Genomic DNA, 16,061 nt, shown 5'->3' on the forward strand with positions numbered 1-16,061 from the left:
TTATTATTATTATTATTATTATTATTATTTTCTTGCCTGATCCTAATAAAGTAGTAGACCAGGATCTTTTAGCTCCATCTGTAACAAAACAAACATAAAAAAATAAAATGAATTTTAAAAGAGAATTCAGTTTGTAACTATTGTGTAACTGAGCTTTTGCATTTTTTCCCCCTGAAAATTTCTGGAGTTTTCCTCTTAAAAGGCGGGGGTGGGGGGGGGGGTGGGTGTCATTATTCTTTTCATGACTTCAAATTTTCTGGAAATGTTAGATCTCTACCTAGAACACACCAGAAGCCATACAAACTGCCAAAATGCTAACAAACAAACAAACAAGTAAACAAACCAAGAAATGGGCTGAAGTCCATTTGTTCAGGGTGACCAGACATCCTCCTTTTCCAGGACAGGTTTCAACCTTCTGCCCAGAAATAATTCCAAAATGTCCTCCATTTTGCTCATGACTAAGATGCCCAGGGACATAGCTAGGATTTTAGGAAGGGGGGGGGTCCAGACTAAGTGCCACCATTATAATGGGGCTTGGGTGCAGCAGCGCAGCAGCACACACCATTCATTTTTCTAATGGAAGGGGGGGGTCCGGACCCCAAGAACCCCCCCCCTTGACTACGTCCCTGAGATGCCCATTGAGTAACACCACATTTGCTGTTTCTCTTTGAGAAATTTGTCTACTCAGCAGCTGTAAACAGGGGAATAAGATGGGTCCTTCTAAAGTTCTTTTTTCCTGGGAGCAGCAGCAGGTAAGACTTGCCCCCATAGCTCAGGGCACGTTTCTTTCTCAAAGGGGAAAAGGACAGCAAACGTGTTAGACAATGGGTTGCTTGAGGACACAATTTAATTGTTGAAATGGTTTCCCCCCTCCAATTCAGCACAGTGGACAAATGAAAGGTACAATTTAAATATAGATTCAGTTAAGGGTTTGTTGCAAGCAAAGTTGCAAGCTGTTTAACATTTACATGAAACCGCTGGGAGAGATCATCTGGGGACATGGGGCGTGGTGTTATCAGTACGCTGATGACACCCAAATATGCTTCTCTATGTCTCCGACTGCTACAATGACTAAGGATGGCAGCTCCCCTCTGAACTCCTGCCTCGAGTCAGTAATGGGCTGGATGAGGGAAAACAAACTCAGGCTGAATCCAGAGAAAATGGAGGTACTTGCCATAGGATCCTCAGCTCTGGGTAAGGAAATTTGCCAACCTGTCCTAGATGGGGTCACACTTCCCCTGAAGGATGAAGTGCACAGTTTGGGAGTACTTCTGGATCTGTCTCGATAACTGTAGATCTCAAGTGGATGTGACGGCCAGAAATGCTTGGTACCAACTTCGGTTGATATGCCAACTGCGTCCCTACCTCAACCGAAAGGAGCTTGAAGCTGTGGTACATGCTCTGGTAATCTTTCGTCTTGCTTTCTGCAATGCGCTATACATGGGGCTACCCTTGTATCAAGTTCAGAAGCTTCAACTAGTGCAAAACATGGCAGCCAGACTGGTCACCGGATCTTCAAGGTTTGACCATATAACACCAATTTTGAAAGATCTTCACTGGCTCCCTATTTGCTTCCGGGCACAATACGTGGTGTTGGTTATTACCTTTAAAGCCCTGTATGGCTTGGGCCTGAGTTACTTACAGGAACGCATCTCCCTATACAATCCGCCCCACACCCTTAGAACAATGGGGAAGAATTTGCTAGAGTCATCAACAACTAAATATATTTCAACTTCTCAAAAATCGTTTAGTATAGTTGCCCCAAGATTGTGGAATGGTCTCTCGGAGGAAATCTGTCTTACCACCTCCCTGGAAACCTTCAGGAGGAGGGTTAAGATGGACCTCTTCCGGCGACCATATCCACTTGATTTTATGTGAAAAATAGATCTGTTCCCTGTACAGGATGAAAGCATCCTGCCACACCATCGCTTCCAGTGAGCATATTCACCTGATAGTATGTGAAACATAGATCTGCTCCTTGTACAGGATGTGCGCACTCTGCCCCATCGTCGCTTGTGAAATTTGGTTTTAATTGCTTATTTTGTATTTTATGAATTGTTTGTATGATTTGTAATTATTCTGTCATATTTTATACTATGTTGTAATCCTGCCTCGATCCACCTGGGAGAGACGGAAAAATATAAATAATAATAATAATAATAAAGTACAATTTTAAGCATTTAACTTGCTCAGAGTTCTATAACTATATTGCAAGCCCACAAGACATTTTAACAATGATACATTTATGAGAAAAATATGGTTGAGTACATAATAAAATACATTATAGGTAATATAGCTGCAGATAAACCATATGAAATGAATTGTTATTTGTATTCATGTTTTTACCTTTTATTTTATAGCGACCTACATTTGTCTATAATGCCTTACATTTGTGGTGCTCTGTCCTCCTTTGTGGTTATGACATCTGGTCACCCTGTATTTGTTGGCCTTCTACTGGCAAGAGAAGTTTTTCTATCCCCGTAGTCTTTTAGGAATTGACGGCAATGAGCTTTTAATGGTGTACCATCTTATTGATTTTTATCCTCTGCCTTTTAATCAATTTTCAAATGGTTTTAATGCTAGTGTTTAACTGTATCTTAAAATAATATTCAAAATATTTTATTGATGTTTTTATGCATTTTAATCTGCATTGATTTTAATATTTTGTAATCAGCCTTGAGTCCTGACATAGGGGAAAAGGTGGGATATATGTGAATCAAATGATATCAATGGTATTGTAAAGGTGGATTTTTAAGCACCACAGCTTTTGCAAAATTCTCCCCAACATAATTCAAAAGTGAAAAACTTTTTAGTTTTGTATGACTCATACAAATATGCTTATTTACAGCCTTCTATTGTAGATAATTATTATCTCCCTTGTTTATTAGTTGCTCTTTTTAGTTACAAGTTTTAAAAAGCATTTTATTTTGCTTTTAATACTATATTTATAATGATAAAAGTGGAAATATTTTGCCTAGACATAAAACTTGGTTAATATGATGGGGTCCCAGCTTACTTTTTCCTTAACTCTGGAGTACTTGACCTAGTTCAGAGGTGGGCAAAGTGTGGGCCTCATGCAGCCCTTGGAACCCCTAAGTGTGGCCTGTGGGACCACCAAGAAGGCACTCAGATCTTTTGGGGGGCTGATTTTGGAGTGAATTTTTGCCCCCAAATCACCCAGAATCTTCCAGAACCACCTAAAAAGGCAACAGTTTGTTCCTATAATTCCCAGCTCCCCATGGTTCCACAAAGCAGACCCTGCCAAAAGAAAACAATGGCCAGAAATTAGACAAAATGGCAGCCTGAAGTGACATCATGTCACTTTGGATGTGCTGAAATCAGTTGCTACAGCCTGCCAAACAGATGCAGGAAAGAAAAATGGCCCCTGCTCCACTTGCAGTATTTCTGTCACTTGTCTCCCATCTGGCCAAAACCCCCTCTCTCTGTGTGTATGTGACTTCAAGTCACTTGTCAGTGTATGGCATTAAATGGATAGTTAGGCTGCTTTTAAGGAAAACAAGGTTCATCAATGCCTCTTGGGGACTGTCTTCTTTCAGGTGCATATGTGTCAAACTGTATATTTTCTTCGTTATGCTGTATTATGTAGTCTCCCATGCAGATCCCATCTGATATTGGAAGCTAAGCAGCTCAGTACTTTCATGGGAAACCACCAATGGATACAAGGTGCTGTAGGTTCTATTTCAGAGGAAGGAACAGGCAAAATCACCTCTGAATATTCCTTGCTTAAGAAAACCCTGTGAAATTCATTGGGCCAACTCATCATAGGTTGACAGGAGACTTGAAGATACTCACATGAAAAATGGGGGTGAAATAGGGGTGGTGTATGGGTGGGTTGTCATATTAATGTTGTTGTTGTTGTTGTTGTTGTTGTTGTGTGCTTTCAAGTTATTTCTGACTTATGGCAACCCTAATGTGAACTTATCATGGGATTTTCTTTGTTCAGAATTTGTCCAGAGAGGGTTTGTTATTGCCATCCTCTGAAGCTGAGAGAGTATGACATGCTCAAGATCACCCAGTGGGTTTGCATGGCCGAGCAGGGATTTAAACTTTACACCACACTGACTCTTACTGTTGGTATTTTCTTTTCTTGTAAAATCTCTTATGACATGGAGGTGGTGGTGGAATGATTTTATAATATTACGTTACACACTGGATCCTAACATCCCAAAAAGCTGCCATTTATTTTTAGATATATCCAACACTGTGATTTAATCTACATTTTCTAAGAATGGTCCAGGATATTAAAACTGTGTATCTAACCCTTTGGTCACCTGTGACGTAGATCCAGAACACATTGCAGAAATAATCCAGTTTGAGACCGCTTTCACTGCCCTGGCTCATTGCTAGGGAATTCTGAGAATTGCAGTTTTGTGAGAGATTTAGCCTTCTCTATCAGAGAGCTCCAGGGCCACAACAAAGTACTATTCACAGAATTCCCTAGCATTGAGCTAGGGCAGTTAAAGTGGTCTCGAATGGGATTATTTCTGCAATGTTTTGGACCTAAGTCAACAGGTTTCAAGTATTTTTCATCTGGTTCCTGAAGAACCTGAGTTTCTAAAGAACTCAGAGGAAGGGTACAGACAAAGCCTGGGGAAAGCATTTTTGGAATGGAATGGAATGGCCTAGATTGCTGCAAGCAGGGATTCAGCCTCATACAAACTGCATTCAAATGCCTGCTTATAGTTCATTATCTTATTATGCCCTTGAAAACAAATCCTTTTACTTCCAGAAATAAATACATAGGATGCTGTCTGGTGTATCTGTCTACTTCTGTTAGTATATAGATATACATCCAGAGACATAGTGCCTGAGCAACTTTGTAGGCAGTGCCAGTTCACAGGAGATCAAATAAACATCAGCAAATGTTTTATTAGGAGTCTTAGAGCAGAAGTTCCAGCAGCCATATCTGTTCTAAGAAGCCAATTTTACCTGAAGAACTAAGTCTGGAAAGGCAATGGTTCTCCCTGTAACACATGCCATTTAAAGAATTTGCATTGCATGAAGACTCCTGTCCACAGATTACTCTCAAATGCTCTCAGCCTCAGAGGAAGGCAATGGCAACTCCCCTCTGAACAATCTTGTTAAGGAAAACCTGTGATGGGGTTGCCTTAGGGTCACCATAAACTGGAAATGACTTGGAGGCACACAATAACAGCAAAAAGTCTGTTTTGCACATATATCTTTAGGTGTGTGCATGTGCGTTTGCGGAAGAGAGAGAGAGACTCCAGAAAGGGGCTGGAGACAGGGATGAGGGGGAGTGAACAAAAGGCCATTAAGGCCGACCTGGGGGCAGAGTCGGGGCGTGGTAACTACACACACTATGGAAACTTTCTGTGTTATCAAAATTGGCTGCCAGAGCACAGTTTGGGAATGGATCATGGTCAGATAGCTACACAGCAGCAAATTTGTGTGCAGTAAAACCTATTTTCTCCCGTTCCAGCTTGATCCCATCCAGTGTATGAATTGGGCTGGAAAACTTGTGCGATAAACTCTTAGGTGAAAAATCTCACCACATTACTGTACAATCCTCTTATAGTGCTGCTATTCCACTTTTACTGTTCTGATTGCCTCCTGTTGCATTCTGGAGTTTGTAATGCAGTGAGGCTAAGTGCTTAATGGCTGAGAATTCTAAATGTACCTTCTTAAACTGCAATCTCAGAACGCAACAGGAGGCAGCCAGAGCAGTGAAAGTGGAATAGCAGTGATTATAAGAGGGTAGTGCATTAATCTAATTTGATTGCTGTTCACACTATGGAACTGCATCTATGTGTATCTCTACAAGTTCCATTGCTCACATGTGTCAGCCCACAAATAAAGATGGAGCTGACAATGCAAAGGCATTCAAAACACGTTTAAGGCATGCAGAGTTTTATTCCAGGTCTATTTGCATTGGTTATTCACACTGTTGATGATGCAAATCTTTAAAAAAAAAACTTGGAGAAAAAATCTAATATTGATTATCCCGGGTTAAGTGTGGGTTTTGGTTTTTTGGCAGCCCCTCTCAAACTTAATCGGATTCATTCAGAAAGCACGTAAACAATGGGGATTCAACCTGGATTCATCCTGGATTATTTTTACTGTCTGAATTGGTCCTCAAAGAGTTTGTTCAGGTCCAATAGAGGGCTGACAGAGCAAAGGGTCCCAAAGACAAAACTTTCTTATTTCCATCCTTTCACTAATTGCTTGGGGACAAATCTGGGTTGACCTCAAACATATAGAGCACAGGAAATACTAGAGGTTGGTGGAAAACTAACAACCAACACTTTATTGTTGCAATAGACACCTCAGCAGCCCTTCTGATACCTTTATAGGTGGTGATTTTCCTCTATAGGCCAAATGCATGATTAGAATGAGTTGACTGGAAAGTATTTATAATCCAGCCAATAAACTATACTCATAACTCTAGAACTGTGGGAAAATTTGTGGAAAAACCACAGAAATTTACAATCAGTCAAAATTTAAAAGAAAATTATTTAAGAATACAGTCAGTCCTCCTCATAGGCGGGCTTGCCTTCTGCGGCTTTGAGCTTTCACGGAAGGCAAGCCCCATTAGAAGTAATTAGAAGTAACGCCTCACTGAGCACAGTTGCAATATTACCAGATTAACATGCCTATGATTTTACTGCACTGGCCTTTCTGTATGATCACTTCTTAGTACATTAAATCTGAATTTGCAACATAGCATTCACATGTCTTATTGGCAATGTTTGTGATTGCATTTCCTTTGCACTCAAAGGGGAAAAGAATCTTTCACTTTCTCCCTGCCTTATGTGAAGGTTGTTACCTATTCCCCAGGAAAATTGAGTTACTGAGACAGTACAAGGAAGGGATTTTTCAGGGAATGTTAAGAAGGGTTTTTCTTCTTCTGAAGCTGATTGTACCTTCAACTGCAAATCACTAAAATGCAAATGGACAAAGAATATAGTTACCACAGTGCTATATTGGGGCGCATTTTTGCATTTCCCAGACAGTGTAAACAGCCGAAAACAGATCCATTTCTTTTTTTCCATTATTAAAGAAACAAATCCTTCTTTAATTTGGCACATATAATGATTTCTGGGTGTTTCCAAGCAGTGGAGTGATGGGTTTTAGTTTAAACTTTATTGTTGGGGAAAGGACACTGCAGACGGGCTGGTGCTGATTTTCACCTTTGCCTCCCCTTCTCTGTGGACTTTGGGTACAATGGAAGTGACATCATGTCACTTGCAGCTAACATTTTGGCTGATTTTTTAAAAAATAGGTTGTTTGATGGTGGTGAAACTCAAGGATGGAAGAAGTACTACCACATATGCAGCATGCTTTATGTTGTTTGGGCAGGGTTCGAGGTGGAAAAGTTTTTTTAAAATGTAAAGGATTGGGGATGATTGTGGGGTCACCAGTGGAGACTATGGGGGTACAAAACAAGACTGCATCTCTCTCACTCAGCTTTCTACCCCCCATAAGAATAAATGTACAGCAGACAAACACACCCATTTAAAAAAAACAACCCCCCCACATGTTCTTATATTAAGGTGGGATGAACAATAGTAGACACCAATATAGGATATATGAGCAGGTGTATGAGATGCAGTACCATGGGAGGACAGTCAAGTTACCTGTCACTGTGATCTGAGGTGAAACGCAGCAGTGGACACACAATGGAGTTCAGAAGGCTATTCTGGATTCCTCTGAGCTCTCAGAGAGGTTAGTTGTGTTGTGGCAGTTATCCACTGCATGCCCAGGACAAACATTTAATCTCACTTTTGAGATATTGGGGACCTCCCCATCACCACTTTACTGCCCACAAAAACCAGCACTTTAAAACATTATCTTGTTTTTACAAGTAAAAGAAACTCGGCATTTATCTGACAAGACACATCGTAGAACTTTTCTTAAAGCCTATTGAATGGGAATAGCTGTAGCAAAGAAATCCTTCTATTCTTCATCTATTGCGTCTGTAAAGTCTCATCCAGCAGAGATTTTTAGGGTGGTTAAGAAATTAACCCAAACTCCCTCCACCCTGAATCCTCTTTTATAACCAATGAGAGCCTGCTGTGACACTTTTAATAATCACTTCACAGATAAAATCTCTTAGATAAGGGCAGACTTAGACGCTGGAATTAGTACAGAAGCGATAAGAGAGGTGTCCAAAGACTCCGTTAATGAGGTTATTTTGGATCAATTTCAGTCTATGAGTACCGATGATGTAGACAAGCTGCTTGGTAAGGTAAAAAAGACCACTTGCCGCTTTGATCCCTGCTCATCTTCGCTGGCCATCCAGGCAGGTGAGGCAACCATGAATCTGTTAAAATCTATAATTAATGCCTCCTTCAGGGAAGGCTCTTTCCCAACTAGTTTAAAACTAGTGGTGGTTACACCTATATGAAAGAAGTTTTTCCTTGACCCCCTGGATAAAAATAACTACCGGCCAGTATCTCTTCTTCCTTTTTTGGATAAGGTGACTGAGAGGGTGGATGCAAGCCAACTCCAAGCAGTCTTGGATGAAATTGATTATCTTGATCCATTTCAAACTAGCTTCAGATCAGGATACAGAGTGGTTGATGATCTCCATCTGTGAATCGACAGGGGAAGTGTGGCCCTGTTGGTGCTCTTGGACCTCTCAGTGGCCTTCGATACTATCGAGCATGGTATCCTGCTGGAACACTTGAGAGAGTTGGGAATTAGAGGCTCTGCTTTGCAGTGACTCAGTTCCTACCTCTTGGGTAGATACCAGATGGTGATATTGGGGGAAATCTGCTCTTCTAAAAGAGAGCTGGCATCTGGCATCCCTCAGGGTGCCATTCTGTCTCCCATGCTGTTTAATGTCTACATGAAGCTGCTGGGTGAGATCATCCGGAGACATGGGGCGGGGTGTTATCAGTACACTGATGACACCCAAATTTGTTTCTCTATGTCTCGGACTGCTTCAGTAACCAAGGAGGGCATCTCCCCTCTGAATGACTACCTGAGGTTAGTAATGGATTGGATGAGGGAAAATAGACTTAAACTGAATCCAAACAAAACAGAGGTACTCGTGATAGGTAACCCCAATCCAAGTATGGAGATAAGTTCACCAGTTCTGGATGGAAGTCACACTTACCCTAAAGGACTGTGTTCGTAGCGTAGGGGTGCTCCTGGAATCATTGCTTCAGCTGTCATCTCAGATTGATACAACGATAGAATCCTTCCTGCACACCCCAGTCCTCTGGGAAGAACTTACTGCAGTCAAGAAAAACTAGACTAGTGGTGACTTCCTAGAGGACCTTTTCAGCAGCTGCTCGAAAAATTTGGATTGATCTGCTGGAGGAGACTTGCCAGATTGCATCCCTCGATGCTTTTAAAAAGGCAATAAAAATGATACTCTTACGCCAGGCCTTCCCAGACTGAACTCTGCCCAGCACAGAATAAATTGTCCAATTTATTCAGCCTCCCTTGGTATTTTTACTTTGTTGAACTGTTTTATTGTTGTTAGTAGTTACATGGTTTTTAATGTTGTAATATTGTATTGAAGGCAGCATGGGTTGAAGGGTTGGGAGGTTTGGAGGATTGTTTTCTTGTTATTAATTTTTGTATTTGTATTGTCAGAATAGGAAATCAGCGCCTGAGCCAATCAACCAGTCAGTCTTATAATGAATAAGCAGAACCTTATAATAGGTCCAGGATAGCAATTCAGCTCCATTCAGCTTTTAAACTGAGACTGCCCAACCCAGCCAAATTTAATATATAAAACCCCAAAATCTACAACCCCTCCCACAGCTAAAGTGCGTGAACAAAACTCCCCACCTATTTCACAGCCTAGAATCCCCCATTCACCCCCTTTACTTGTCGCTGCCAGGCTCTTCTCTTCACCACATTCCAGGCTTCTGAGCTGAGGTTTCACGGTCTTGCAGATAACAGCCATCTGGGGTCTTTTTACTCTACCATTCCCTCCTTCCTCCCCCCAGCTCATCTACATCTAAACTAACTACAGCAAGCATCTCTAAACCCATCATCCCCACTACTTGTGTGTGTGTGTGTGTGTGTGTGTGTGTGTATAATACACGCACAAATCTTTGATGAGTGCATACACACACACACACACACCTATCTGACAGAATCCATTGATTCTGACAAGTATTAATTCTGCTGTTACCCTCCTAGATCCTCAGAAGGGAGAGGTGGGATACAAATAAATGCTTTATTTATTTATTTATTTATTTTTATTTATTTTTTTTCTCCCCCCAGGGAAATTATTCTTGAAATTTGGGGATTTGGTGTGGGTCATCAGTCACAAACTCAATGGTCACCCCCCCCCCCAAGATGCCTGTAGTCCATGGCCCCCATGACTCTTGCCTTGGACAAAGGCAAGTGAAAGACTCAGCACAGAACAGAAAAGATGAAGAGCAGAAAACATGTCTGGGACTGTCCAATGAAGCAGCTGGAAAATGGTCCATCAAATGTTATGTCAACACCTTTCTCATGCAAATCAACAACACAGAAAAGTTAGCTTGCCCTGGCAAGGCCTGTCAGGACCATGTTGCAACAGGTCTGATAAAATGACAGTGATGTGACCACTAGGTGGAGCTGTTGTGTAAGTTATTTACAGCTCTAGTGGCAGTTATATGTGTCAGTATTTAAACAGTGCATCATTGGAATGTTGATGCAACTGTCAACTGACATTCTGAACTGTCACTGAGAGAGAGTGAGACAGTTGTTGTAAGAGTAACTGCCTCAGAGCTGGTTGGTTATGGTCAGTCGGTTGATGAGTATCTAAGACGGATGTCTTATACTCTCTGTAATCTTTGTAAATAGTTTAGTAACAAAGATAAAAGAACCCTCATTTGAGAGAAACCTCGTTGTACTGAGATTCATTCCTGTGTGAGAGGAAATCTGCTACGCAACTAAGATTCTTCACAGACCTTCTTCCTGGCGTCCTGTCGACGTGGTTCAATTTCTTCAGGTGGTCGTGGTGGATACACCGCATCTTTCTACGCCCCAACAAGGCTTACACATCATTTTTATTTGTCCTTTATTCATTCCGTTTCTATGCTGCATTTCTCCCAGAAAGGGACCCAGTGCAACTCACAGATAAAAACATTTCAAAACATCACAGTAAAAATTTAAAACAATTAAAATCAACTGGCTAAAACAGTACAAAACATTCAAAAGTTGAAAGCATAACTAAAGCACACTCTGTATAAAAGCCTCTGCTTGAATAAAATATATTTGCCTGCTAGAGAAAGGAAAGCAGGGAGGGGACCAACCTAGCCTTTGTGGAAGAACGTTCCAGTACTGAATAGTACCGTTAGGGTTCTTTCTTTCAATAGTCATATCTTCACACGCCTGTCATTTCTTTCCTTAGGCCAAGCAAATGGACTGTATCAAACCCTCTTTTTCTGTATCAAACCATCTTTTTTCACACAGCCACCAACTGAGCATAATTCCTCCTATTAAATAAAAAGCAAAAAGCTTGATTCTGTGTAGTCTGCACCAATACAATTGTTCCAGACGGAAGCAGTAAGGAAATAGGCAACATGAGAAACTCATTAATTTGCATGGTGTGATGAATAGTTTATTAGCATACTTTCCAGGGTATTAAAATGTACAACGCAGGTATGATACCACCATTCTCTACTTGTGCTCAGCAATTTGGGTTGTATAAATAAAATCCTCTACAGCATCCAGTGCAAGAACCAGAAATTCAAGAGATATGTGTCATGGTGAGTCCATTGCCTGTTGGGTATCTATAGTTCTCTTGGCCATCAGTGGGCTCATCTCTAATGGCTTTATTGTTAAGATGATGATCACTCAATGGACCAAATGCAGGAGCCTTGCATCCAGTGAACAACTTTTTCTAAGCCTGGGTCTGTCCAATTTGTGTGTAACAATTGCCCTTGCTGTATTCTACATTATCGCTTCTGCATCAGTTTTCAGTTATTTAAATTTTCAGATATGCTACTCCTTTGTCTTCTTTGCTGTGATATTCAGATTTTGGCTCACTGCCTTACTGTGTTTCTTCTACTGCATCAAGATCGTGAACAGCACCCATGCCCTTTTCCTTTGGTGCAAACTGAGGCTATCAGGGCTAATAACGCGTTTCCTTGTGGGATCTCTGCTCATCTCCTTGTTTACTTTGATTGTGACATTCAGTAATGTTTATGTACCACCTCAAAAAAACATGACAACCAATGTGACAAGAAAGAGCCAAGAACAATCAAAAATAGAATATTTCATACGTTTTAATTTGTTCTTTTCAACTATTGGATCTGTTTGTCCCCTGGTTATTGTTTTGTTGTGTTCCTTTTTAGTTGTTACCTCACTCTCTGGACATGTGTGCCGAATGACAAGTAAAGAATCCCATCTGAGGAGTTTCCAGACAAAAGCTCATATCAAGGCAGCTGGGACAGTGCTCTCCCTCCTCTTCCTTTACATTTTGTTTTTTGTGGCACACAGCAGGAGTCTGACCTTGGATCCGGGGATAATTGAATCATTCTTTGCCAATACAATGGTGATGGCGTACTCCCCAGCTCAGGCTGCCATCCTGATTCTGACAAACGCCAAACTAAAGCAGGCATTTACCCATATGCTTCAAAGACCAAAGCCTTAACTTCTTGAGGACCATGCTAGATGTGGTTGGCCCCAGTTATAGAGTATAATATACACTGTAACAAAAGCAGGAAAATAAGAACACAAAAAGAGCAAAGTCAACTCCATTAGTGATGGTTAATTTTGAATGTAGTGTCACGGTAAGGGTAAGAACTGCAACCATGCCCTCAAGAGCCTGGCTAAAACCTCCTTCATCTTGGCTGGTGGGGAGGCATGACTGAAATGGCAGTTCGTCAGAACCCGGAGAGCCATAGGTACCCCATCCCTGTTCTAGACTAACATGGCTATGTTTCTGAAGTCTACCCTCATAGGAATAAATGTACAGCAGACAAATATACACCAATTAAAAACACCATTCCTTGACATGGTGGGCGCACCAGTTGGTGTGTAAGACTGCTCTGCATGGTGATCACTTGTTGCAGGGATTAGCTTTTCCTCAGAGGTTTTGAGGTGAAGAAATTGTTCCCCCTGATAAAGGGGAAACAGAAGGGCCCTCTTCCATTGACAGATTGATCCTAGTGCACCCACAAGAAAAAAGATCTGAGAAAACAGAGTGCGGACAGCCTGGAAGGAGAGGTCAAGCCAGCAGAGGGCAAGCCCCTTTCCCAAGGGTTAAGCTCCACTAACACTTTAAACAATCCGAAAAAAAGCAAGTGAGCAAGAAAGCAACAAACACTCCAGTTAAAGGTACTTGGTGTAAAACAAACTTTACTACTCAATGAAGCATATTAGCAGACAAAACGAGACTTGGACTCCACAACAAATAAGAGAAATGGGGTGTTTTAAAATAACTAAAGAAAAGGAAAAGGAAAAATAAAAATAAAAAGTGGAATGAAGAATCAATAGTAAGAAAAAAAACCCTTACTAATAAATTTGGACTGTAACTTAGAAAAAACAATCTGGTTTCAACATATAATGGACTATTAGAATTAATGAATAAAACTTTAACTGGACTGGACTATAATTGCATTTCAACAGAATAGGATTGCCTAACTGGACGTTTATTTTAACAGGATTTATATACAACTGAACTATAATTGGTTCTCATTTGTACTGAAACAAACAAATAAATGTACAGAATGGATTATTAAAAGTTCATTGTACTGGACTGGACTAATGAATTGGACTGAACCATAAAAATATTAACTATTGAAGGAAATTTTAACTTGTTGGGATTTCTGGTAAAGGACAAGTACAATCATTTGAACTTGAAATCCCCTGAACAGAACAGAACAAATAAATAAATAAAACAAAACAAGAATACAATAAATTCACTAGCTAAGAGCTGCAAAGAAAACACAAGCTACACGTAATTAATTGGGAAGAATAAATTTGTTGCCAACTTAATGATTAGAGACTGAAGAACAATCATAAGCTACATAGGTCCTTGTTAACCATTTTTGGAACTGAAGGACATTTAAATAATTTGATTGTTTACCCAACCAATAATGGATTTTTGATTGTATAATTAATGTTGAATGACTTGTTAATTAATGTTGAAGTTGATGTATACCTAAGAGGGGGGGAGTTTGATTGCTAATTTACTTAACTAATGTGTTTTTGATTATATAATTGATTGTGAACATTTTTAGTGGAGATTACCACTGTTTTAGCAAATGGAATAAAGAAGATCCTAAGAACTTGGATCCATGACGACCAACAAAGTTTTCTACCAAAAAGACATTTAAAAGACAATATAAGGCATGTTGTAAATCTGTTAGAACACTTTGAAGTTCATAATGAAAAAAAACTAGCTTTAGTCTTCATCGATATAGAGAAGGATTTTGACAATGTTCATTGGATCCTAATATTTGAAACCTCCCCCAGCCCTCAAGAAGACCAGCCAGCTTAGGCAGAGGAGCTGAGCCAGCCAAGCAGCAGCCTGCGCCTGAGGACCTCCAGGGCCCTACAAGAACTTTGGCCCCACGCCCACGTGACACTGCTGGGGGGAAGGGAAGCCGGTGGGAGCGGCAACCCTTTAAAAGCCGGCCCGCCGGCCCCTGGGAAGACGCCTGCGCCTGAGGACCTCCAGGGCCCTACAAGAACTTTGGCCACGTGCCCACGCGGCGCTGCTGGGGGGAAGGGAAGCTGGTGGGAGCGGCAACCCTTTAAAAGCCGGCCCACCAGCCCCTGGGAAGACGCCTGTGCCTGAGGACCTCCAGGGCCCTAGAAGAACTTGGCCCCGCGCCCGTGTGGCGCTTGCCGGGGGAAAGGGAAGCTGGTGGGAGCAGCAGCCCTTTAAAACTGTCATCACGCCCGGACCATCTCAGTGCTAAGAGCAGGGGGCTGTGGTTGGGTTAGCTGATACTATCAACTAGGGAATGACGTTTTTCTTTGTCTCCCTTTGTTTTGGGGTGTTGCTGTCTTTGACGGGTATGGGGGTGGATATGGGATGTGGGCTGCTTGATGATGTAGTGGATGCTTATGTCAACGTAATGGGAGCTCCTATTGAGGTAGTGCGGGGCAAGGGGAGGTATGGCGGTAGGAGAGTGGAGTTACAATGGAAAGGAAGGTGAGATTGATGTGTAATATCTATCTCTCCTTCCATCCACTCTCCTAACCAAAGAAATCTGAGGGTCAGTCCAGCTGTACCACAAACCCTGTTTCTGCTCCTGTGCAACGCCAGGTCTGTAAAAAACAAGACCCACATAATTTACAATTTATTGTAGGATAAAAACTGTGACCTGTCGTGCATTACTGAGACCTGGCTTGGGCCTGAGAGTGAGGCAGTGTGGGCACAGGCCCTCCCAGCTGGGTACTCAGTCAAGGACCAGATCAGGTTAGGTGGGCGGGGGGCGGGGGCGGTGTTGCCTTGATCTATAAGAACACCCTTTCCTTAACCAGGAACCCTGTCTGGAAAATGGATCACATTGAGTGTATTTACCTAGCCCTGAAGGCCAGAGACAGTCTGGGGATTCTGTTGGTCTACCGGCAACCCCGTGCGCTAACAGACTCCCTGGCTGAGCTGACACAGCTGGTCTCGGAACTGGTGTTGGAGTCCCCATGGCTTCTTGTCCTGGCGGACCTCAACATCCCTTTCGAGGCCAGTCAAAATCCAACAGGTGCGGCTCGGGAGTTCATAACTACCATGACTGCCATGGGCCTGTCTCAATTGGTTTCAGGGCCCACGCATTGTGCTGGTAATACTCTCGATGTCATCTTTAGTACGGACATGGACACTCTGTGGGCAGAGATCTCCAATATCTCTGCCCTGTCATGGATGGACCATTTCCTGGTTGAGGCTCGAATCAAGGCTTCTACCTTAAGCTCCCCCGGGGGTGGAGGACCAATTAGGATGGTCCACCCTCGAAGGTTGATGGAACCCAAAAGGTTCCAAGAAGCCCTAGAGGGGTATATGGCTGGAACTGACGGCGATTCTGTTGATGCCCTGACAAACATCTGGGACACTGATCTCTCCAGGGCTATACGCAGCATCGCTCCCAAGCGTCCTTTCCGGCCTGCTTCCAAAAAACAAC

The 16,061-nt window shown here is 42.0% G+C and overlaps 1 protein-coding gene across 1 annotated transcript; it reads left to right on the plus strand.

Moving 5' to 3' along the window:
• Positions 1–11,689: 11,689 nt before the first annotated feature.
• On the plus strand, positions 11,690–12,630 carry LOC149321620 (taste receptor type 2 member 3-like). Its single transcript, XM_089515093.1, has one exon. The coding sequence runs from the start codon at positions 11,690–11,692 to the stop codon at positions 12,584–12,586; it is 897 nt and encodes a 298-aa protein (XP_089371219.1). The 3' UTR covers positions 12,587–12,630.
• The last annotated feature ends 3,431 nt before the right edge of the window (positions 12,631–16,061 follow it).

The sequence above is a fragment of the Sceloporus occidentalis genome, unplaced genomic scaffold (genome assembly GCF_023333645.1).
Source record: "Sceloporus occidentalis isolate IW3139 unplaced genomic scaffold, rSceOcc1.0.p SCAF_1, whole genome shotgun sequence".
In the NCBI taxonomy this organism is placed as follows: Eukaryota; Metazoa; Chordata; class Lepidosauria; order Squamata; family Phrynosomatidae; genus Sceloporus; species Sceloporus occidentalis.